A 26,339-nucleotide genomic window follows, 5' to 3' on the forward strand; every position below is an offset into this window, starting at 1 on the left:
GCAGACTTCAGGAGGAAAGAGAAGAATATGATGCAAACCCAATTCTGTCAGGGAAAATAAGACATTGCAAATCATATTTATAAAGAGTACCTTTTGCACCTTGCTAAGACACAACACAGATAACAGATCCCTGCTGGGGTATAATTGAGGACAAATAGATCCAGAACTGGTACCAGCATATAAAAAATTAGGACCAGAATCATAGCTATGCAATATGGGGGGCTTTTCAAATAAATACATTTCAAACTTCCATCTAAGTTATTTTAAATTTTTCATTTATAAAAGAAACCCCCAATTACATTTTACCCATGACCAAAATAATAAACATGAAACGATTAAGTCTGAAAAAAGGACAAGCTTACTGGTCCTCAGTACTTTATCAGTGACATTAATGAAAGTGACAGTGACATTAATGAAAGAATTATGCCCAGTGACCTCAGTTTAAATGGCATGTTTCTGTTGACTCAGCATCCAAAATGTCCTATTGTGCACAGTTTAAGTTGTCAAACCCCAATCGATTTGTTAATCTTTTCTATAAAAGGGAGTAACTAACTCATCTTTCTCAAAATGTACACCACGTGTAAAGAAAATTAACTTAGAGAGGGGCATATCACTGTACCTTTTCAAGATAAGTGTAGGTCCATGACTTTCCATCTGCAAAGGTTCTGGATACAATTCTGCCAGCCTGGTCGTAGTCAATTCTTTCCGACATGGTGCCTCTCTGGATACCTGCCACCAGACCAGCTGAAGAATATGTCACGTTCACCCCATTTAGTCTGCTGCTTGGAGACCACAGAGTAGGTCGGCCAACCTGGTCATACAGGATTCGGAGGGTGAACTTCCGATGATCATCATATATCTTTTCCGTTCTGGTTACACGATCAAAATCCAGAGAGAGCAGATTTCGGCTATGGACCTGGAAGAATCGATGTAAAATATTTAAAACAACCTAAAATACTCATGAATTGCCCTCTTGTAGCATAAAAAGTAAGAAAACTTCAAGTACGAAAAGATCTCACCATCTATGCGACTTGTCAACAAAATTTGGTGCAGATCTGTGAGCCTGTTTTTTGCCTGTAGTTATTTTGCTTCCCCCCCCCCCCCCACCCCAGGCCATCCATACACAATTTTTTTCTTATTTAGCTATTTAAAAAAATCTTCAATTTTCCATTTTATTCCTCTTCAGCTGAAGGCATCGAGCCTAATATTTCTGTTCTTAAAGCCCTGTGTGCGCTAATACATGGGGTGCAATAGAGCAGAAAAAGTGGTGGAGACTGGTAATGCTGGATCTCAGCTGATTTTGGTTGGAGGAAGCTCCCACCTGAAACAGGCGGGTGGATTTATTAAGAAAGAAAGAATTTGCATTTATATAGTCCCCATCACATCCTCAGGATGTCCCAAAGTGCTTCACAACCAATGAATTAATTTTGAAGTAAGGCACTGTTGTTTTGAAGGTAAACATGGCAGCCAATTTGCATACAGCAATGAGATGAATGACTAATTAATCCACTTTGTTGGCATTGGTTTAAAAAGAAATGTTGGCAGGAAACTCGAAGCCTCTGTTCTTTTCTGAACAAGTGCCATGGGATCTTTAATATTCATATGAGCAGGCAGATGAGACTCAGTTTAATATCTCATCTGAAAGATGGCACTTTCAACAATTGGCATGCACCTGTTTAAGAGAAGCCTGCTCTGTACTTGGAATTTATGCAAATTAAGAAAATACTTGCATTTATAAGTGGTTTTTGTTGTGATTTTAGGTATTCACTAATTCGATAATATGTGCTAAGAATCATGCCAATTAAGTATTAATCTTTTTTGAAACCACTCCTGTAAGACAGCAGCTTTCCCAGCAGAGGTCAAGGAGAAGGCTGGCCATGGCTTTAGAATTGGGGGACACAGAACTCACAGATACTCACCTGATAAAGATACTTGAGGAGCATCACAGCTATGTGCAGGCTCTGAAGTCAGTCTCCAAGGATGTGTGGCAACTGACAGGTGTGACTCTACAGTCTACTGCCCCAACGTGTGGCAACATCAGGGAGGCTTCTTCTTAATTGAAAGGCTTCGTTGGAGCATGTGTCAACATTCTTGGAATCTGTGACAGACCCCCACCTAAGAAACAGTATGGAAGCGCAGACTGCAGCTCTGATGGTAGTAGGGGAGAGAACCAGCTTCCAGACCCAGGAGGCCGGAATGCAGGCTGCTGTTTCCAAGGGCTTTCAAGATCGGATAGATTAAACTAGCCATTCCTGCTGATCAGTGGACACAAAGATCCAGGGCCCAGTGGGATGGCAATGACTGGAATAGATGTGCCTGTGGCTGCCATTCTCAGGACAGCAGAACATACCAGGCATCTAGCCTTCCCTCTCAGAGCACTGCACCAGTGGTACATCGGAAGAAACACCAGACTGTCTTGACACAAGCTCCGTAAGATGTAGCCATTAGTGGCTTCCTCCAAGGAACAAGCTGCCATGAAAGGAGGGACAATTCAGTTTCATGAGTCTTTTGTAGCATTGGAGAAGTCAATCACTTCCCATGATACTGGTCCTCAGGTTGCACTAAGAAGAAGCACGGGAACAGAAGATAGAAAACCATGTTTAGATACCCAAGTTTTAGGAAAGAGTAGATTGGCTTCTGGAGTTCGTAATATTGCAACATAACAACTTTCAGTAAATCTCGTACTGATGTGCAGGATTCTTTGCACGTTGCCACACACATTCTGGACATTCAGGAAAGATGTGAAGGCCTTAGAGAGGGTGCAGAAGAGATTTACTTGAATGATTCCAGGGATGAGGGACTTTAATTATGTGGATAGACTGGAGAAGCTGGGGATGTTCTCCTTGGAACAGAGACGGTTGCGAGGAGATTTGATAGAGGTATTCAAAATCATGAAGGGTCTGGACAGAGTAGATACTGAGAAACTGTTCCCATTGGCAGAAGGGTCAAGAATCAGAGGACATAGATTTAAGGTGATTGGCAAAAGAACCAAAGGTGACATGAGGAAAAACTTTTTTAAAAAGCGAATGGTTAGGATCTGGAATGCACTGCCCGAGGGGGTGGTGGAGGCAGATTCAATCATGGCTTTCAAAAGGGAACTGGATAAGTACTTGAAAGGAAAAAAATTGCAGGGCTACGGGGATAGGGCGGGGGAGTGGGACTAGCTAGACTGCTAGAACTAGAGCTGGCGTGGACTCGATGGACCAAATGGCCTCCTTCCTTGATGTAACATTTCTATGATTCTATGTTCGGTTGGAAGTAGTGCACATTATTTTTAATGTGCCTGCTTAACAGCAACAACTGGATGAAGGGAACACTTTAGTTGTCACTTATGGACACTGTATCATAGAACTTGAAACTGCCAATATGAGACTGTTGCAGGTATAGTAAGTCATTGAGTTTCAGGTTCTTGGTAAAACAAAGCTATATTACAGTGGTTGTTCACATGGAACTATGAACAATTGCACATGTCAATTTTATTTCCCAAAATGGATTTAAAAAAAAATTAGAATGCTTTTTAAATGAACATATTTCTATTTTTAATCATAGACAAATACTTCAGTACGGTACCTGCAAAATACAGCTGAATGCGTTACCAATTATTATCTCATGTCATAACTTTCAAACTGAATGATGTTGTTAAGAATGCATAATTCTACTTGTTTTCCTTCGGACCTGGAAGTTAGGCTGTTGCAAAAATCACTCAGTGATTTATTTAAACAATACAACTAATAATAATTAATGCAGAGTATAAGTATATCAGTAATTTTACTACACAAGAATCTAATCTGATGAGAGGCAAAACAAACACTGAACAGTACATTACCCCCGTAAATAGGTTAATTTCATTGGGTTGAATACGACATTCAAACTGTGAGTCTTTATTCTGTCTTTAACAAACACATCTCTCCCAACTTCTGACAGATCTTTTACCAATGCAGTTATGCTTTGGATGGCTCTTTGTGCACTGTCAAAAGCTAAACAACGGCCTAAAAATTGTGAAAACACTGCAATTGTGGTGCTATAAATACTGACTGATTCATAGCTGGTTATTATTCATGGTCCATTACTCTTGAGTTTACACCAGTCAAAAGAAGACTGATCCAAACCAGTGAGGGTTGGGGGAGGTTAACAGTTTTTGTCTCATGTCAATTTTAAGCAAGATTTTCCTACGGTATCTGGGAACCCAGAAAACACTTTTGAATATATTTTGATTGCTGTATTTTCCTGGCTTCACAGCAGCAGCTCTGGTACAGAACAATAACATGTTCATAGATTGGACAACACTGTGAGTGTTTAACAGCTGTTCTTAGCTAATTAGAACTCTGTAAGATAGAAACTCATCATAATCTAATTTCAGAAAAAAATGTTCTCAAACAGTAGTTGAGAGAAGCTTGAAAGCTCATAACATCCATATGTGGAATTTGTCAGCTACATTTCTGCTAATGGTTAGTGAAGTATGACAATGTCTCATTTATAATTTACGAAAGCCACATGTCCAATCTGCGTTCACAAACACTGATCTGCACAAGGCATAGAGCAGATGTTTCAGTCTTGGTGTTGCTGTTGCCCCTGCTGTACTCTCAAAGAAAATAGACTAAATGCAGAATGTACAATTTAAAATTTGACTCCATGCAAATAGAAATCAAAAGTGTGTTGCTCAAGGCTGGCTTTTGCTAGATTTATTAAAAAAATGAAAATCCATATATATATATATCTAAATTTATGTTTCATGAACAAAAAGAAAAACAAAAAGTGTTACTTTGTTCACCCTGAGCTTCTTTGCTTAATCCAAAAGAAGGATGATGGAACATGACACAAAACTTGGGAGGGGGGGGGGGGGTTGGAGGAGGGTGAGAAGAAACTAAACAAGTGATAAAAATGAGCTCATATTACAAGAGTGAGATGCTTGAAATGGAACAGTTATAATTGGTCATGACAAAAAATAGTGAAAATAAGTAACTTGGTAAAATCAGGTGGTGGGGCTGGAGACAGAATGGTGCCATCCCCTTCCTGTTGTCCAATGCCAAAAGGCCCAGAACTTTGCATTCTCAAGATTTGGTTTTCCATATAAGGATAACTGTTGGAGAGATTGAAGAGTATCTGACAGTCAACTCTGCATCTTCTGTCTGGTCATATTTGATATCAGGCATCAGCTGTATCAAAGTTGTCACTGGTATCTGTTTAGAACCTGATCCATTATATTACATTTTGGGACTGCCAGTGGAGCTTCCCCTCAACCCTGAGATTTGACTTTGTAGACTGCCTGGAGTGCATGTGATGTCAGGAGGAGCTGCCGTCAGGGTTCACCTGGATCCCAATGCTGTGACAGATGGCCCAATCAGAACATATTATGTACATCCTACACCTGAAATGGGTAAAGCTCTTCAAACACAGTCCTAGAAATGCACGCAAAGCCTGTACCAGCAAGGCCTTCTTAATACCTTCTGACTGCCCAGATGTCATCGGTAAACAGTGGAGCAATAGAGCAGGGCAAACTATATTGCACTGCTCCTTATCCTTTTTCTTGTTTCCTGTCAGTAGGGCACTACATTTCTGATGCTAAGTGATTGCAAAGCTGCTTTCCCGATTTGGTATATTGTGGTGATCAGTTTGCATGAATACTCAAATGTCTGCACACTATGTCTTCACCATCTCTGCAACTGCATGGAATGGATAGTCATGGGTATATATTCATGGGAGCACTGAGGACCTCAATCTCCTCTCTCTCTACCTTCTTCCCTCTGCCACCAACCACTGAATATCACGATGAGTCTTACAGATCTGAAAAGATTTTGTTCTTTCTCAATACATTCCATTGTTAGGAGTTCTTTGTGTTATGGATATCCTTGATGTTGGTTGTATTATGTTTTTTTTAATTGTTACTTAATGTAACTTGGAAAATTTGGTAATAAAGACTTGCAAAAAAACTTGAAGTGACTGGAGGTGACAAGTTGGTATTCAAGTATAAAATGTTTACTGAGACATGTACTGGGCTCGATGATACATTCTATGCCCTGCATAGGATGAATGGACAGTGTGCTCCATCAATAGCTGACGGTATTTTCACATTCCTGGTTGTGGCAACAATCCAGTGTCCTGACCCTTTATAAAATACCAGTTTTTATGGAGAAGATAAGAGATTATTTGGCTAATCTGGAAAATAAATCTCCATGATGAGGTTTGTAAGTTATAAGCTGATTTCCCTTGGCATTGCTAATGAGCAGCCTGGCATCATAAGCAATATTATAATGTTTAGCTGCTGAGATGGAGATGTGTATAACCTAGCCTGTACTTTTAAGGACTGCGCTCAGTACTCCCTGTGAGGAAATGCTCCAAATAAACACATCTTCAGGACAATTAGAGACTAATTGAAGAGAAAGGTTTCTCTAGATTACCAGCTTCTTGTAAATCTGTACCGTTGCCCTTGGGGCGTTGTGAGAAAAAACAATCAGAAATGATACGCTTTCCCTTTTTTAAAATTACTTTTGACACTTTTAAATGTGATGAACATGCACAGGATGCAGCACCTCCATTGGCAGGAGGGTGTAATTACAACATGACAAGTTTATGTTGGCAGTTGCAATTATAAACGTGGACATAGGAATTTAAGTTAACAAGAGGTGCATGACTTAACATTTTTAATATATTATTCATACATATCCTGTGGCATTGTACACGGGAAGTCAAGATGAGGTGTAGTGTTCAGGTCAAGCAGAGATGGAGGGCAGGGGATAACTGGACCAGGGCCGAGAGAAGGGTTGAAACGCTGGAGGTGAGAAGAGGCCAGAGAACAAAGGTAGATCAGGCAGAAGTGAAGGGAAAATGTAGAGTGAAGAGGGAGAAGATAGATCAAGGACAGAGATAGGAGAGAGGAGAGGGGGAAGGTAGAGCAGAGTTAGAGACCAGGGGAAGCATCAAGGTAGATGAGGGTTAGAGGCTGTTGGGCAGGAGAGAGTGAAAGATAAAGGGAGAGGAGAGAATAAAGGTGAGTGAGAAGGTCAAAGAAGTGGGGGAGGAAATGGGGAAGGGGAGAAAATGGGTAGGAAAGGCTGAGGAGGAAGAAGAAGAAGAATAAGGAAGGAGGAAGAGGAACAAAAGAGACATGGGGAGGGGAGGAAAGAAAGATGAAGGATGGGATAGAGGGGAGATGAAGTGGGGAAGGGGAGGAGGGAGAAGATGAGATGGAGGGAGAGGCGGGTAGGGAAGGATGGACTCCGGCTTTCATTGTGTACACAGGGCTCACTAAGCACAACAAGTACAGATAACTGACAACATAATTGCTCTTGGTTGTCTATTTTTTGTCAGAAAGTCAAATTTTGAACTTTATTCATTTTACCTGATCTAGTCCTGACTTATGCAAAGTCATGTGATGATCAAATTATGTAATTATGTTATGTAGGCACAAGTGTCAAGAGAACAGCTCATGATGTCTTCACTCTTTTGATTGGGATATTTACTGTGCTGTTTTATTGAGTAGCAATGCAATGGCACCTGTGAAAGGGCTGTGGAGGGGGTGCATTACTGGACATCCAGGAGCAATGGGTATGGGTGGGTGGATGAGGCACAGACAGACGAGATCCATGATGGTATTGGGAGAAATGAGTGTAGGCGGGCAAGGGAGGCCCATGATTGACTTGGAGCAGCGGAGGTGGCGGGAGCGGGCCTGAAGGAGCACTGGAGGCGGCAGATGGACACAAATAAAGGTCGAGGTTCGAAGGCCCAAACTCACAGGGAGTGGCGGAGGTGGCAGGAGCGGACCTAAAGGAGCACCGGAGGCGGCAGAGGGTCTCAAATAAAGGTTGAGGCTCGAAGGGCCAAACTCACTGGGAGGGGGTTGTATCTTGTCGGAGTCGAGAGAAAAAAAAACAAGGAGTGACGTCACAGGATAGCAGGTAGGTGACTGGCTGTTAAGTGTTACAGCTTCTTTTTTCCCTCTGAGTTAGGGAAGTGGGTAAAATTAAATTAAAAGCTGGGAGCGTAAAACTGCTGTTAGGTTATTAAATTTAATAATTTAAATCAGTTTATTAACTAGACTAATACAACTATAAATAAACAGGGGAAGGAGCCGATTGGCTAGTCGCTGGTGAGCGTTTCTTTTTCTGGTGAGTGTTTTTTTTAAGACTTAATTTATTTTTGTTAGGTTTAGTGAACAATCTAATCAACTGAGGCATGGCAGGGCAGCTCATACCCATGGAATGCACGGCCTGTGCCATGTGGGAACTCCAGGACGCTTCCCGTGTCCTGGACAACCACAGGTGCAGGAAGTGTTGTCAGCTGGAGGAGCTCGAGCTCCAGATTTCAGAGCTTGAGCAGCAAGTGTCACTGCAGTGTATCCGCGAGGCTGAGAGCTACGTGACTAGCACGTTTCAGGAGGTGGTCACCCCGCAGCTTAACAGAGTGCAGGCAGAGAGGGACTGGGTGACGGTCAGACAAACAAGGAATACCAGGCAGGTAGTGCAGGAGTCCCCTGAGTGTATCTCGCTCTCTATTCAGGCTGCGGAGTGCAGACAGAACCAAGTCCACAGCACCATGGATGGCTCAGCTGTACGGTGGGGGAGGAGAATGGCCAGGAGAGCAATAGTGATAGGGGATTTTATAGTTAGGGGAGCAGACAGGCGTTTCTGCGGCAGCAGACGTGATTCAAGGATGGTATGTTGCCTCCCTGGTGTCAGGGTCAAGGATGTCACTGAGCGGCTGCAGAACATTCTGTGGGGTGGGGGGGGGGAACAGCCAAAGGTCGTGGTCCATATCGGTACCAACGACATGGGTAGAAAGAAGCATGAGGTCCTGCAGGCAGATTTTAAGGAGTTAGAAAAGAGATTAACAAGCAGGACCTCAAAGGTAGCAATCTCCGGATTACAACCAGGTGTCATGTGCTTGTGAGTATAGAAACAGGAGGATAGAGCAGATGAATGCGTGGCTGGAGAGATGGTGCAGGAGGGAGGGCTTTAGATTCCTGGAGCATTGGGATAAGATCTGGGGAAGGTGGGACCTGTACAGGCCGGATGGGTTGCACCTCAACGAAGCTGGGACCAATGTCCTCATGGGGAAGTTCGGTAGTGCTACTTTAGCAGGGGGATGGGCACCAGGATGTAACATTGGAAAGGAGAAACAAGGGGCACAAATGATCAGGAGAGAAAGATAGCACTGGAGTAAGTGATAGTACAGTATTAGGTGGGATCAGACTAAGAGAGAGTACAAGAAAGTCTAAGACTGGTTTGCAGTGCATGGGTGCAAACGCACAAAGTGTGGTAAACAAGGTTGCTTGAGCTGCAGGCGCAAATAGCCACATGGGAATACGATGTTGTGGTGATAACGGAGACCTGGCTCAAAAAAGGGCAGGATTGGGTGCTAAATATTCCTGGATACAAGGTGTTCAGGAAAGGTAGGGAAGGAAAAAAAGGAGGGAGGGGGGGTGGCGGTGGCAGTATTGATTAACGGGAATATTGCAGTACTGGTGAGAGAGGATGTCCTGGAGGGGTCAAAGACAGAATCTATTTGGTTAGAGTTAAGAAATAAAAGAGGTGCCATTGCATTACTGGGTGTATTCTATAGGCCACCAGCTGGTGGGAAGGACATAGAGCAGCAAATTTGCAGGGAAATTACAGACAGGTGCAAAAGCTATAGAGTAGTGATAACTGGGGACTTCAACTATCCTAATATAGACTGGGATTACAATAATAATACAAGGGGCAAAGAGGGGGAGGAATTTTTGAAATGTGTTCAGGATAACTTTCTTAACCAATACGTTTTCGGCCCAATGAGGAAGGAGGCGTTGCTGGAATTGGTTCTAGGGAATGAGGTGGGCCAAGGGGAGCAAGTGTCAGTGGGGGAGCATTTAGGGAGCAGCGATCACAGTATCATAAGGTTTAGAATAGCTATGGAAAAGGACACGGACCACTCTAAAGTAGAAATACTCAATTGGAGGAGGGCCAATTTCAATGGGATGAGAACAGATCTGGCCCAGATAAACTGGAATCAAAGATTGGCAGGCAAAACTGTAATTGAACAGTGGGAGGCCTTTAAAGAGGAGATGGTTCGGGTACTGTTGAGGCACATTCCCATGAGGCAGAAAGGTAGGGCAACTAAAGCCCAAGCTCCCTGGATAACAATAGAGTTATTGAGTAAGATGAAATGGGAAAAGGGGCGTATGACAGATGTCAGGTTGATAACACAAGTGAGAACCAGGCAGAATTTAGAAAGTTCAGAGGGGAAGTGAAAAAAGGAAATAAGAGGGGCAAAAAGAGAATATGAGAATAGACTGGCAGCCAACATAAAAGGGAATCCAAAAGTCTTCTATAGGCATGTAAACAATAAACAGGTAGTATGGGGGGTTGGGGGGCGGTAATTAGGAACCATAAAGGAGATCTACTCATGGAGGCAGAGGGGACGGCTGAGGTACTAAATGAGTACTTTGCATCTGTCTTTACCAAGGAAGATGATGCTGCCAGAGTCTCAGTAAAGGAAGAGATAGTTGAGATACTAGATGGGCTATAAAATGATAAAGAAGAGGTACTAGAAAGCCTAACTGTACTTAAAGTAGATAAGTCACCCGGTCCAGATGGGATGCATCCTAGGTTGCTGAGGGAAGTACGGGTGGAAATTGAGGAGGTACTGGCCATAATCTTCCAAATATCCATATGTAGGGGGATGGTGCCAGAGGACTGGAGAATTGCAAATGTTACACCCTTGTTCAAAAAAGGGTGTAAGGATAAACCCAGCAACTATAGGCCAGTCAGTTTAACCTCAGTGGTGGGGAAACTTTTAGAAACGATAATCCGGGACAGAATTAACAGTCACTTGGACGAGTGTGGATTGATTAGGGAAAGCCAGCATGGATTTGTTAAAGGCAAATCGTGTTTAACTAACCTGATAAGAGTTTTTTGATGAGGTAACAGAGAGGGTAGATGAGGGCAATGCAGTTGATGTGGTGTAAATGGACTTTCAAAAGGCGTTTGATAAAGTGCCACATGGTCGGCTTATCATCAAGATTGCGGCTCATGGAATAAAGAGGGCAGTAGCAACATGGATACAGAATTGGCTAAGTGACAGGAAACAGAGAGTAGTGGTGAACAGTTGTTTTTTGGACTGGAGGGAGGTGTACAGTTGTGTTCCCCAGGGGTCGGTGCTGGGACCACTGCTTTTCTTGACATATATTAATGACTTGAACTTGGGTGTACAGGGCACAATTTAAAAATTTGCAGATGACACAAAACTTGGAGGGGTAGCAAACAATGAGGAGGATAGTTAAGAGGATATAGACAGGCTGGTGGCATGGGAGGACATGTGGCAGATGAAATTTAACACAGAAAAATGCAAAGTGATACATTTTGGTAGGAAGAACGAGGAGAGGCAATATAAACTAGACGACACAACTCTAAAAGGGGTACAGGAACAGAGAGGTCTGAGGGTATATGTGCACAAATCGTTGAAGGTGGCAGGGCAGGTTGAGAAAGCGGTTAAAAAAGCATACAGGATCCTGGGCTTTATAAATAGAGGCATAGAATACAAAAGTATGGAAGTCATGATCAACCTTTATAAAACACTGGTTCAGCCACAACTGGAGTATTGTGTCCAGTTCTGGGCACAGCATTTTAGGAAAGATGTGAAGGTGTTGGAGAGGGTGCAGAAGAGATTTAGAATGATTCCAGGGATGAAGGACTTTAGTTACGTGGATAGACTGGAGAAGCTGGATTTGTTCTCCTTGGAACAGAGATGGTTGCGAGATTTGATAGATGTATTCAAAATCATGAACAGTCCAGACAGAGTAGATATAGAGAAACTGTTCCCATTGGTGAAATGGTCAAGAACCAGAGGACATAGATTTAAGGTGATTGGCAAAAGAACCAAAGGTGACATGAGGAAAAAGTTTTTTACACAGCGAGTGGTTAGGATCTGGAATGCACTGCCTGAGGGGGTGGTGGAGGCAGATTCAATCATGGCCTTCAAAAGGGAACTGGATAAGTACTTGAAAGGAAAAAATTTGCAGGGCTATGGGGATAAGGCAGGGGAGTGGGACTAGCTGGATTGCTCTTGCATAGAGCTGGCGTGGAAGCGATGGGCCAAATGGCCTCCTTCTGTGCTGTAACCTTTCTATGATTCCATGATACTGAGAAGAAGAGGAGGTTCTCATAAACAAGGGAAAGCCAGCAAGGCCAGGTCAGGGATTTCCGAACTTTGCCCAGAACAACCCTATATATGAGCTGGGGATCAAACAGCAGCTGCCTGATTAATTATGAAAGAAATTATTTTAAAACATAACTATACTTCTTGAAAATATACTAAACATGAGCATTCTACGATTTCCACTGAGGGAACAAATGGCAGGTTGGGGTCTGCACATTCAGCATTATGGTGCCACTAGTGGTGCTGGATCTGGGTGATAGAAGAGATAGATATAGAAAGATATAGATTGAGCATAGCCATTTCCACTAAGATCTCATGTGTGTGAAAAAGGGAGAACACCGAAGTAGTTTCAATACAATCTCTTTTAAGTTACTGAGGTGACAAAGTAAATTACGGACCAAAACGCCTAAACATAAATTCTCCCTTGGTTCTGAATAAAAAAATACAAGTAAAAGTCATCACGGAGAACTGCACTGTGCACTCTGTGTGTTTTATATTCCACCTATAGTTGTATTTTGCATTTTCAAGCATACCAAGATCAAATAGTACGAAACAAATCTATTAATACTCCACAGGATATTTGACAAGCTATACCACAAGAGACCAATATTCTGTGAAGATGTGGTGCAGGAGGCTGGGGCTTTGATATATTTTAAAACAATCGAATGTTTTATTGTAGATGGGATATGTGGAAAATGACTACATAACAAATGGCTTTGGTCTGTAATCATATTGGAAATGCATGCTTCTGGTTTTCATTTTATATTGTTTTTGGCAGTTTGCAGTGCAAGTTAAAAGAAATCTTAATTTATTATTGAAACACTTTATTTTGTATCTATGCAGCTAGGTCATTAATCTGTGCAGCGGAAGTAATTAACAGACACGAAGTTCAGGCAAAGAATACATAAGCAGAAAGGGCAAATGGTGTTTAAACGTTTCGTGGTTGTAGGAATAATTGCTTGCTTCACTACTTCTCCAGTTACCATACAAAAACTTAATACAACCATGTCATATAAGCTACTAGCATTTGAATTGCGTTTTATATCAGTGAGTGTTATTATAAGAGAGTATGATTAAATTATTGAAAGGGATCTTCATTATTTGAAGTAGGTTTAATCTCAACAAATCAAATCTACACAATACTGAATAACTTACTTACAGTGGTATTCAATGTTTGTTTGCATGCTCATATGTTTCCATTTGTGTCCTTGTGTATAAGACAGAGGCACACTGATAGATGAAATCTGACTAAATCATCAATCCATTGAGCTTCAAATTGCAATGACAACAGGGCCAATATAAAAAAAGTTAAAGACCATACCATTAAAATGCACCTTGGCTAGAACTTAAGCAAAATGTGTCCATTCAGACAATGTGCACAATGGCTCTTGGCCTTGAAGCAGTGGCCCTGTATAGATCTCACTATTATTCAATGCAATTGGAGACATGTGCAATTTTCCACGACAATGTTTTCATGGAGTTCTGCCTTTCCTCACTCTCTGTTCTGCTCTCTTGACCCCATTCCTGGGCCTTTCCTCCAAAGCCAGCCAGCCTTGCTCCTGTGCTTTGCTGCCCCCCGCCCCCCCATCCCCCACCAACCTCCCTCACCTTCTGCATCCTGGACTTGTTAGCACTTAAAATATTTCATGTTTTTCATTTTCTTACTTTATTTCTGCTCTCTCCCTCCTTCATCGCCATGCTTCCCCCCCCCACCCACTCTATTATTTCTCCCTTAGCAGGCCACTCAGTAGCACAGACTCTCTTAAACCAGAATGTATGACTGCCTTCTCAGCAACCATAAATATCATCAATGCTGCTCCATGATCAGCAGCAAATAGTTTATTTGCACTTGGCAGGGGAGGGGGCGGGGATATATTACCTCTCTCTCTCTCTCTCTCTTCTGCTCTTGGGAGTCACATAACAACAACAGCATGAATGAATAAATCTCACTCTCACTCTCAGCTGAGGCAGCTGAGTTTCATTTACAGACATTCTGCGATTTGAATCTGTGACTTTATGCTTGGTAACAGGCACTTCTAAACTGTGTGACCAGACAAGAAGGGTTAAGATATTAAAAAAAAATTAAATATGAGGGCCAATAATGTGGCTTCGGAATTGTGGCAGCAGAAGCCCTGCCCTTTCAGCACTGTGAGCCTCTGCGGTGCTATGAGCTGATCTTGCAGTGTATTGCAAGATCAGCTCCTTTGCATAATATTGCAGCTCTTCTGCACATAAAGCAAATGAGTGTGTTATCTGGCACCAGCAGCTTTCTAAAATGACTGTTGGTCACATTAAAGCTGTACTGCTATTGAGGGACAGAAATGGACAATGAATGGACACCCTGTCAGGAGGCTGTTTCACCAAGGTGGAACTCAGCTTTGAGCCCAGAGTCTGCATGGCAGCCATTTGAGTTTCCTCCAAAGCTACAAAGGCTGTGAACATTGACTCCTGTTGTGAGGGCCCGGCTACAACGTCCCTGGAGGTGCCCACACTCTCCAAGCTAGACTGCAGGTGCTGAAGCGCTGGAAGATGACACCACACTGGCTGGAAGCTGAGTCCACACTTCCAGCCATGATGCTGAAACTACTTGGCAGGGCTTCTAATACCTGATAACAACAAGGGCAATTAGGAATGGGCAATAAATGCTGGCCTCGCCAGCGACGCCCACATCCCACGAACGAATAAAAATTTTTAAAAAAACTGCTTGTGTGAAGCAAGCAGTTTTCTTCTCATTCCTGGGGCCCTGAAATCCACATCTCTCTGCGCCTCAGCAGAGCTGAGAGAGGACTTCAGCCTCTGGTGAGCTGTCTCCCAGGCTGTCCCTGTCACCAGTACCCGCTGCTGCTCAATAGTGCTGGGTGTTTGACCCTCTCCTTCACTCTCTAACCCAACGAGGGTGTGAATTTCTGTTATAATACTTGGGAGTGATGAAGTGCGTGACAGTGCCTCCGCAGAAGAATTTTCCCGCTCTGAGATGTCTTCTTCGCGGGGCTGTTGCTGTTGAGAAGGACCTAGAGGAAAGAGAAGAGAAACAATAGTTAGGATGGCACTGTGAGGTTGAACAGTAGCAGATGACAGACAATACAATGGAGCTTGTTGTAGTCAAGTTGCGTGATTGTGGGTTTTTCAGAGGTTCATGAAGGGGTGTAACTAATAGTTAGAGACCCTGTACACAAAAGGAGAGTGCAGATGTGTGGGACTTCTGCTAGTTATGCAGATGCTGAGAGGGAGAAGAAGCAAGAGGCAATCAGGATGGGAAGATATTGCACTGAAAGCAAACGTTTGGTGTGTGAAATGAGAAAGGAGCCGTAAGAGGAGTTGATGATTTTGCAAAGGCTAGCAAGCTTGAAGAGAATGGTGCTAGTGGATGCTGTGAAGGGAGTAAGGAAAAGGTGAGTGCGTGTTTGTAAAGAGAATGAGGTTTAGTGTGGCTTTGCGTTGGGTGAAGGAAGTGATGGAGGCTAGGGAATTGTTGAGAGTGATGGGTATGGGCAGGGGGGGTGGAGATGAGGACTGTTGCCATGTGTTGTTGAGAGAGCTGGAGAAATGAAGAGCTGTACTCACCCTTGCAGCTCTTGCGTTGAAGTGTTTCCTGCACTGGATCCAGTTTTGGACAGTGATGTTCCTGGAGCTGACAATCTGAGCAATCTCTCGCCACGCCTAGTGGACCAGGTTTTTCAGGATCCTCCTGGCACTGGCTGGAAAAAGAAATTCCCTCCTCACTCTGACCTTTTCCAACAGGATCTCCAGACAGGTCTCAGAGAATCTGGGGGCTTGCCTGTGACTCATGCTGCCTCAGATTTTAGCTGCACCACTCCAACAGTGACATCTTCCAGAAAGGAATGGAACCTCACTTTATGAGGCGCATTCCCTCTTTAAATAGTCCTCTGGCTGACTTGGCAGAAATTGCACGCCAGAAGTGGGCAGGTTTCCCGGCTGGTCAGTGAATCAGAGAAACCCGCCGATGAGATTATCATGAGGACTGGGAGTTAAAATACCGTTTTTGCTGCAGCAGTTGAGTTTTGAATTGACACCAAAGCTCACCCGCTGAACAGTGACCCAGAGTTAAAATCTAGGCTGTGAACTAGTAGTTAAGGGAATGAAAAATGTAAATCCTGGATATTACTTTAAATTGCAAGAGTAGGATAAGGGAACACAGGTTCAAACTAATAAAAGGGAAATTTAAAACTGATAGCACACAAAAAGTTTGTTTTGGATTGCTTTAACAAAGAGCTGGCACAAAACACAATGGGACAAATGGCCTCCCTTGCTGTAAACTTCTATGATTTTAAGATCAACATGTGGAATGAGCTTCCAAATAGAGTGGTGGAGGTGAAAAGCCTGGGATGAATTCGGAGACAATTGGCACACTGTAAGGGTCTTTCTGAATGGGTGAACTAAAATAACCTTCCTCATCTGTAATGATCTCGTGATTTGTAAAGGCTGGTTATCACATTAACTCAATATCCAACAAAGTTCATGGGTGTGATTTTAGGAGGCAATTGTGGGTGCGTTGGTGGGGAGGGGGGCTCCGAAAATCGCGGAAATCCCGTTTGGGTCCGGAAGCCGGCTCCAACCTGCCGACTTCCAAGTTTCCCAGGGACCCACCTGTGTGCGCGCGGACGACCCGAAAACGGAAGTTGCCGGCAGGATGACAGTTAAGGAGCCAAATGTACCTCACTGAGGTACTTAAGGCACTTTACCTGTGACAGAGTAAGTCATTAGAACGATTTTTAACTTACCTGGGCGGCTTGCCCACCGACTCTGTATCACGCCTGGTAAAACCAGGCATGAAGTGCCGGATCAGGGAACAAGAAACTAAATAAATTAAATAAAAAACCATGGAAGGAAGTGAAAACACTAAATGAACCTACCTTTGCACCCTGCTCCGATGTCCGATGTCTCCCGCTCCAATGTTGGCCTCTTCAGCCCACAATGTTCCCCCCCCCGATGTCCCCCTCTTCACCCCCCCCCCCCCGATCTTCCCCCGATGTCCCCCTCTTCACCCCCGATGTCCCCCTCTTCGCCCCGATCTTTCCCCCCCCCCCGATGTCCCCCTCTTCACCCCCCCTGATCTTCCCCCGATGTCCCCCTCTTCATCCCCCGATCTTCCCCTCTCCCCCCTTCCAGTCCAGTGCCGGATCTTCCACTCTCCCCCCCACCAGCCCCCGTCTTCCGTTCCAGCACCGGATGACATCTTGCTTTCTCTCTTTCAAGCCCCCTCCCCCCTTGGGTTACAGCTCCTGACCGCAGCTAGCCTGTCCTTCAGACTGGCTGCCGGGCACGAAACCCAGAGAGGACGTTAATCATCAGCAATCAACATGCGATCGTGTCGGAAACGGTAAGTTTTGCTCATGCGGGTTTGCCACACGCATACCACCCCCCCCCCCCGCTGCCAACCCGCCACCATTGTAAAATCGAGCCCCACATGTGGGTTAACAAAATGCAATCACAGGTGGGATCAGTTTTGGAAAGCTCTGTATTCTGTGTACAACTTCATTTTGCTAGGTCTTACTCACCCTAAGTCTTCGTCCAAATACAGTGATCTGTCCTCTCGCTTGCTCTTTCCGTTGTCTCCATTCCACTAAGTTTAAGCCATTCTCAATAGGCAGCGTAACATTGCGTTTTCCAACAGTAGGATTTACAGTGCCACCTAAGAGATGTGGCTCTGTTTGCAGTGCAACTTCCATGCCATTGGCTAGCATAAGCCTCAATGAACCATCTGCACCAACGTGATATCCATTTCGAACTTGATCTAAGAATACAAAGAAATCAACATTTCTAAATATTGTAAGCATTGTTTGGAAAAGTGGCTGTTTGTGTCTCAAATCAGACAGACAGTCAATACAAGTACTGCTATTTTAACGTGTTTGCTTCCATTGGCAAATGATCTGATGCTCACACAGTGGAGAGATAAGAGGCTACAGGTTCGTGTATGTTTTATGCAACTAGTGGAGACAAGCACCTGGATAAATACAGAGTCTCAATTCAAATCAAATTAAATTAGGATGGTCTGAAAATTCAAGGGAAGCAGATTAATAAATTGTTCTACTATTAAGCTTCTTCTTTCCTCACCAAACTCAGCCACCAAAGTTTGGAATCAGGACACTTTCAAAAACTTTATGTAACCCACCTATAAATGATACAGAACTCAAATGCAGCCTCTCCTCAGCTTGAATGCTATCTGTATTTTAAAAATATTCTTTTGTGAGATATATTTTTCAAAAACGTAAGAGATGGAGGCAAAGTAAGAGAGGCAAGAGGGAATGAGAGAACTCATGGAATTGGTTGGATGCAGGTTCAATCCTCCACTTCAATAGTTTTCCGATCTCAGCCATGGTGCTGTAGACAAGTGTCAAATAGAGGCCAGGGAAAGGAAACTAAAAGTAAAGTTACTATTAGGCTGCTTTATTTAATCATGAGAATGAACAACACTGTCAATGGCCTGGGAACAGGTCACCTTCTTAGCCCTCATAAGTCAGTAATCACTCATTAGTCAGTGAAGAAAGATAGCAGGAGAAAAGGGGAATGTGCCTTCAAGGTAGAAGGACAAAAGCACAGTGGCCTTGAAATTCCACGGGAGTTCTTTGAAAGAAATGGGGGACACCTGGTTACATTAAGTCTCCACCATTTCTGCGAGTTTCTATATTGCCTTGTATGGGGCAGAACTTCCATCCACCCAATACAAGGCAAATGATGGGATGGGAATGAGACTAGCATGGGAACTCCCTAAGCCGAATGTTCCTTCTCCAGTCCCTTGGACCTGGTGTGAACTGACCCCATTGTGTTCATCAAGGTTAGTGATATCAGTATATTAGTGTTGGGGAATGGAACTCTTCCCATTTTAGGTGCAAACAGGTCAGGTTTACCATTGCCAGAGGCAGAATAGAGCTCCTAAGTACACACAATTAAAAAATCTAAAGAACCTTTAAAAACAAGTAAACTGCCACAACAACCTCAGTACTGGATGAGCAAAAATTTCCTTCAACTAAATATTGGGACGACCGAAGCCATTGTCTTCGGTCCCCGCCACAAACTCCGTTCCCTAGCCACCAACGCCATCCCTCTCCCTGACCACTGTCTGAGGCTGAATCAGACCGTTCGCAACCTTGGCGTCCTATTTGACCCTGAGATGAGCTTCTGACCACATTTCTGCTCCATCAACAAGACCGCCTACTTCCACCTCCGTAACATCGCCTGTCTCTGCCCTGCCTCAGCTCATCTGCTGCTAAAACCCCCACCCATGCCTTTGTTACCTCTACTCTCGACTATTCCAATGCTCTCCTAGCTGGCCTCCCATCTTCCACCATAAATTTGAGCTCCTCCAAAACTCTACTGCCCATATCCTAACTCGTACCAAATCCCGTTCTTCCATTACCCCTGTGCTCACTGACCTACATTAGTTCCCGGTCTGGGAATGCCTCAATTTTAAAATTCTTATCCTTGTTTTCAAATCCTCCACGGCCTCGCCCCTCCCTATCTCCAAAACCTTCTCCAGCCCTACAATCCTCCGAGATCTCTACGCTCCTCCAATTCTTGCCTCTTGCGTATCCTTGATTTTCATCGCACCACCATTGGCAGCCGTGCCTTCAGTTGCCTAGGCCCTAAGCTCTGGAATTCCATCTCTAAACCTCTCTGCCTCTCTACCCCTCTCTCCTCCTTTAAGATGCTCCTTAAAACCTACCTCTTTGACCAAGCTTTTGGTCACTTCCTAATATCTCCTTACGTGGCTCGGTGTCAAATTTTGTTTAATAACGCTCCTGTGTAGCGCCTTGGGTCGTTTTACTCTATTAATGGTGCTATATAAACGCAAGTTGTTGTTGTTTTATCCCCTACAGCACCAGCATAACATTTTTCCCATTTCTCACACCAGCAATCCTGTAGCTTCTCTAAGGGAACATGCCAATCAGTGTCTAATTGTCAATAATTTTGTTCTCAAAGCCTGTGCCCATTAGGAACTGGATTGAAACTGCCCAAACTAATTTCACGTAGGAACCTTACAGCCAGCAGACTAAGGCTACTTTCCTCTCATCAGTCTGGGCTGGATTTGAATCTTGGTCCCAGAGGATAAAGGACAACATTTAACCTATTGTGCCAACCAATTCCCACTATTTGTATAATAATACTAGTGGTTCTTCTATGGCATCACTCACAGCTATATGTTTCTACCTCGATTACAGTTTCAGCTTTTTTTTTGCTGCTAGTAGATAATACACTGTATAATGTTCTTGAGGGTGATTTTAACTCTTGGCAATAGTGTAAAGCAGGCAATATTAGATTAGCTGCCCGTTATATACCCTGCCTGATTTGTCTTTTCATTGACGTCAATGGAAAGGAAAATCCGTTGGGGTGTATAATGGCCAGCCAATCTGATATCACCTGTTTCACACCATCACCAAAAGTTAAAATGACCTCCTTGACATTAGAAGATAGTATATGTATGCTGACTCATCTGAGTAGTACAATGGGTGATCTGTTAAGAGGCAAATACATATACTACATGACCACTATAGTTAGAATAATATGAAACCTTGGTGCAATTATTAGCTCTTATTAGTGAGACAGCGAAGAATAGGAGGTAATAGCTAACAGTCCCAATAATAGTCAATGAACTTACCTTGGACTAGGGTGTAGAATGCACCTGCTGCTGACAAATTGGTTGTTATAGTAACATCATCCTTATTAGACGTCTCTACATGCACTCGAACGGAGTTATCAATATCACCATGGAAACTGTTGATGTGGCCAGTGGGAAAAGTTGCATTGATCAAGCGGCCATAACTATCATACCTAGATGGAAAGCAATTGTGTTTATATTTTATACGTTTTCTTTGACTGAAAATGCTTGAGTTTTTATACTGCACACAACAATCTTATGCAATTTACAATTTCTCGAACAGGATTTCCAATTTTTACTGGACAGTTCTGTTGGAATTCTTTGAAAAAACAAAATACATAGATCGCTCAGCATCACAAGAACCATGCAAATAGGATTAATTTATTTTAAGGCTGTGATCAGTAATTAGATATCCCATGGGGAGGATAATTTATATGTGAGAAACTCAAAATCAATAAATCACACAAATAAAGCATTGTATATAATCACCAGTGTAGGATTTTCAAAAGAAGGATTTGAGATTCTATCACGAGAGGCACACCCATTGAATTAACCAAATGTCTCACCAATGATGATAATCGTTTTTGAGGGGAGGGTCCATGATGACTATCTGGGAGCATAACATTGAAACCAGGGAGTCCAAAACTTGTTGAAAAAACAAATACTATCCAGCACACCAGTTCAGATTACATCCATTGGTATTTTGAACATGCTTCCATTTCAAAATGATATGTAACCAGAAATATATATCTGTTTATTGACAAATTTCAGTAAGAAACATTATCAGCTCAACTGAATTACTGATATTTTTGTTAATTTCAATATACTACTATTAACAAAACTCAGGTATTGTAGAAAGGTTTTTGCTTTCATACTTTTTGCATGTTATCCTTATTTTGGTGCATTATTTAAATTAAAATTTAATTAAATAAAAATTTTCTGAAACCGAGTTGTCTGCTAAAGCCTCTAATGAGGCATATTATTAAGTACACAGAAGTGTACACAAACATGATGAAGACATTGGGGTGGAAATTTGTCCAAGTTGTGTTCTGAAGAATTCTGATTGGGGCAGGCCGGGCACCTATCCGGATGATCATAAACAAATTTTCCATAGGGGACCTTCAACAGACATGAGGCCCCTTATCAACATACGCAAGGGACCTAATGCATGTTTCAGGCGGCAGCTGGGACACCTAAAAATGGACCAGACAAACTTAACAGTGGCCCAAACACATGCACAGATTGGGTGCAGACCAATCCACTGCTAAATTTGTCAGCATTGAGCCTGTTTTATGCCTGATAAACAGGCACATGCATACAAATTTCTACCCCATTATATTAACATATACGGCTGCCCCAAGAGCTTTTAAAGTTAAGAAAAAAACTACATAGAAAGAAACATATTACAAAAGTTTTACGAGAGCAAAGATACTGTCTCCTGCAACTGCAGCATTGTTGAATTTGTGGAATGGGACAACAGGGCACTCTCCCATCCTTTTGAAATTAATTTTTGCACTATTGACTAACGTAAAACCTGAAACTATATTTTTGTGCTACTTATTAGCGTAAAATCATGTTTAATCAATGCGTTATGTCACTTTATCCCACAGTGAAAGACTTCGCCAATGAAACAACTCTTTGTCCATTTACAGACTTTGATTGGGACCACACTGAATTAAACATTAACCTCAATTGAAGTGTATAATATAAATGATGCACAGCAGCATATATCATAGTCACTGTGGAGCAAAGGAGGCAGCCCTAGTGTGATAGTGTGACTTCTGAAGATAATTAGGTGAGAAGCAGCAAAACATTGCTGTCATTGGGAAATAATAAGGGAAGTTAAATGCTGCAATGAGTTATTTAACAAATATACTCCTTTTTAACCCTTTGTTGACAATATCATCTAAACAACAAACTCAAACATTTTGCAGTTTAATCAGTTAGAAAACATTTCATCACCCCTTACACCTCCCTATTTCTATTTTATTCCTTCCCCACCTTCAAAGGTCAGGAGTTTCTATTTTCAATGGGGTTAGACCAGGTGCTTTCTGAACAGCTTCCTGTTAACATTTCTTATAGTAATTTTATGAGACCAGTATTAAATCATTAATCATTCGTTAAAAAAATATGAATTACAATATCAAAGTGTGCTTGATCAGTCTTCTTTACCAGCTTTGATATTATAAACTAGCTGCTTTCTCAGCTGTGATATCGCTTAATGAAAACTATTTTTCTTGATTTGCAAGACCTTCAAACAAGTCCAACAGCTTCTTTGTTTGAAAAGTTTATTTAAAATAACTTTTACAACAGAGGCCAATCTTCTGCACACCAGCTGATGTGGTTGGAACAGTAGAAACTTAAAGGAAATCCCCACTGAAAATTTAGATTTAGATTTATGAACTGTTTTACTTCAAGAAGAAAAGTTAAGAATTAAAGTCTGATTAACATCAAAAACTAGTCACATCAGGTCTCCAAATGCAGCTGTGCAAATTTTGCTTAAGTCGTCAGTGATGACAGGCACTGGTAAGAGGATCTACAGAAACTCTGCATTTCAGAATCTAAGTCAGCCTCAAATGCCAACCAGATGATGCCCAGACCTGGAAATCTCAGCACCAGCCCAGTACTACCATATAGTGTGTGCTGCTACTGACTTTCCCTGGCTCAGTTGTCTCCAACATGCCACATGCCTGACTGGGCTGGATAACAATCTGTGAGTCTTCCCGTGGAGTTGCTTGCTGTTAGGTTTCATTGTTGTGATCAGAGGTACGGCTCCCACCTGTGTGTGCTGATTAGAGTGGAGACTCTCTGTGTGGATGGTAAAGGGAAATTAAATTATAAATAGACTCCTTGCCACTTTCTAATGGTATATAGATGGAAGGAGATTAGTTTATATTGAAAATACCCACCAACACTTACTTATCCATTTAATATAAATAAAATATATATATTTACTCATAAAAGGTGGTCCATCCATTTTCATTACTTTTAGTTGCCATGAGACTAGTACTGCCATGATACGTCATCATAGCCAGTTCATGTCCCTGCGTAGACACACTCTTCAAAGCACTGTTTGTGCCAATAGTCAGCCAGTAAACCTGTCCATCTGGCACTACAAGCCAGAGTGGCATTCCAGTGGCATCCCGTCGAATATTTAACAAGTTCCCATTATTGTCTTTGATTGTGCTGATGTCTCCATTCCCAGTGTAAGTGATATTATAAAGGTAGTCTCCAGTGATAAGGCTCTGGGTGTACAGATGGCTACCATTGAGGGTAAATAAATACAGTTCTTGATCAATGGTTGAAGCAACTTCATAGAGATTTTGAGAATTGAGGAATGGCCTGTTTTTCCGAACAAATCTAATACGGATGTTCCCCAGATCTGCTATGAACAGTTCTCCCTCAGGACATATTGCCAGGGATGAGGGAGCATTTAGTTTGGCATCCTTTGCATATCCATCATCACCTGAATAACATTCACAGTTGGCATCATTTTTGCAGTCACAACCAGTTGGTGCTCCAGCAACTAGAGATATTTCACCGTTTGTTGTGACTTGGCGCACACGATTAATTTTCTTCTCGTCTGTTTCCGCTATATATAAGATTCCATTATGGGAAATGGAAATGGCACTGGCTGACTCTAGAGTTGAGTGCACCGCCACCTTGCTAAGCAGGAAATGATCAATTCCCGGCACTTGACAGTGCATTGGGCGCCCAGCCACAATGCGAATTTGGTGATTTTCTGAAATCTGAAGTACCACATTGTTGTCCAACACATAAAGGGAATTATCCATGGGATTCACTGCCAGATCAGTGGGCCATTCCAGACGTACCTGTGGGTAAAGTGTTACAAAATCAACAGCTGTTGGAAATATCTGACTTAAATCCGAGAAGTAGGACAGTAATATATATAGCGATGATGCTGAAATTTGTCACTCTCTCCTTCTAGAGTGCACACAAGATGTATGACTAACCAATTCTTTGAAAGGAAGATCCTATGAATGCTTGCACTTTGAAGCAATGACTTAGTGATGAAAATATCCAGTAAGCCTTTCTTGTTTTTTTTTAAACAAACGCAAGATCGAATTATGTAAGTTAAACTGGAAAATCACTGTGTCATTTATGCACGACATCATCAAAAATGCAATGTAGCTCTCCTCTCTCCTCCCCCTAACACAAAATGACACCTGAATTATTTTCCATGAAGACATGAATTTTTAAAAAGGAAAAGACAATGCCATTTCATCCCCTTTGTAAACCCTGGATTTCTCCCTTTCTCAAAAATGCCATGGAGCCAAGTTTGCAATAAACGCTGGTTTATACCAGCCAACATCAGGAAGACTTAGCAGGTTATTAATAATAATAGTAATCCTTAATAATCTTGGTACCATCTAATGGGCTCAGTAAAAATCTACAATATGTGTGGAAGAGGCTGAAATTCTCCATTCTTTCACAAAATCCTGCAATCTCCAATCTTTTACATTGTTAAACAATAGAATTCACTGGTACAGCTTGAAAGAATTCTACCTTTGGCAGACTGCAGCTAGTGGTAGCAGGTTCTATTAATTTGAGCCAACATTTCACATGGCTGATACAGGCTGATGATGCCCCTGAATCAGTTTACATATTAAGGCAACACTTCAGTCAGCACATGTTCTAATGTTTCAGAATTTTAGCTTCATTTGGTCTGAAATCCCTCAGTTCAGTCAGGCTTGGACACCAGCACTTTAACTTTGCTTAATAAAAGTCTTCAATGAGAAAGAGAATTTTTTAGAGCTAGAAATAATTAAAAATCTCACTAGGATATATCTTTAATAAAAAGATTATTATCTGCATAAGAATGGGATTTGTGAAGAGGTGATGTGAAATGAACTCCAGTATATTACGTCCCTGACAGTTGGGAAATAACACCATAATAAATGAGATACATATTTCATGATGCAGTATGCATATTTTCCCTTATATTTGCATTAGCATCAGGAAGCGAATTTCTTTTTAAATAACTAGTGAATTTTCAATGTTTAAAACCCATTTCCTATCAAAGCTGCCTTTTTAAAATTTCATGGCCTGTGGTTTCACAATACCGTTGAGGCCTAGCTGAAAGGCTTTTTATTCTTCTAAATGATAAAAGAATATTCTTGCCCCAGTTAACATGGCAGACAGCCAAAATTGACTGTTTTCTGTGTGCTATCAAGATATAACTAACAAAACCTGCATTTCCATTGTAACTTTATTTATCCTTTCATTGTCAGTGTGATAACCTTATGACTTTCATTCTTAAGTACAGTATAGTTGATTGCGCAAAAGTGAGGAATATGTGAATGTCCTTAATTTGTCAGAAACATTCAATTTGAAAGGGCTTCAAAATTAGATCCTGGTGTACAATATTTTGTTAAAACTACCATAATGACCTCCCATAATGGTTCAGTTGGTATGTATATTGCCAAGTGTGGAACAAATTAATGGCAACAGGGGTGCTACAGCTGGTCTCACTCTCCTCAGACTAGGGAGGAAGGGGAGGGTGGGAAATCAAACAGGATCCTCACTCCTGTCTGCTGTCAAATGATTCCTACTGGGAAATGTGATTGTGTTG

At 42.2% G+C, this 26,339-nt stretch overlaps 1 protein-coding gene across 8 annotated transcripts in view; it reads right to left on the bottom strand.

Moving 5' to 3' along the window:
• tenm4 (teneurin transmembrane protein 4) overlaps positions 1–26,339 on the bottom strand; it is a 414,166-nt gene that overhangs the window by 23,752 nt on the left and 364,075 nt on the right. For all 8 annotated transcript variants that reach the window (XM_067986263.1, XM_067986262.1, XM_067986259.1 and 5 more), the window contains 4 exons: positions 23,702–24,579; positions 20,747–20,919; positions 17,649–17,884; positions 620–916 (listed from right to left, as the gene is read on the bottom strand). In XM_067986263.1, coding sequence (XP_067842364.1) covers positions 620–916; positions 17,649–17,884; positions 20,747–20,919; positions 23,702–24,579 — 1,584 coding nt within the window. The remainder of the gene's footprint in view (positions 1–619; positions 917–17,648; positions 17,885–20,746; positions 20,920–23,701; positions 24,580–26,339) is intronic.

Source organism: Heptranchias perlo, chromosome 6 (assembly GCF_035084215.1).
Source record: "Heptranchias perlo isolate sHepPer1 chromosome 6, sHepPer1.hap1, whole genome shotgun sequence".
NCBI classification, from domain to species: Eukaryota; Metazoa; Chordata; class Chondrichthyes; order Hexanchiformes; family Hexanchidae; genus Heptranchias; species Heptranchias perlo.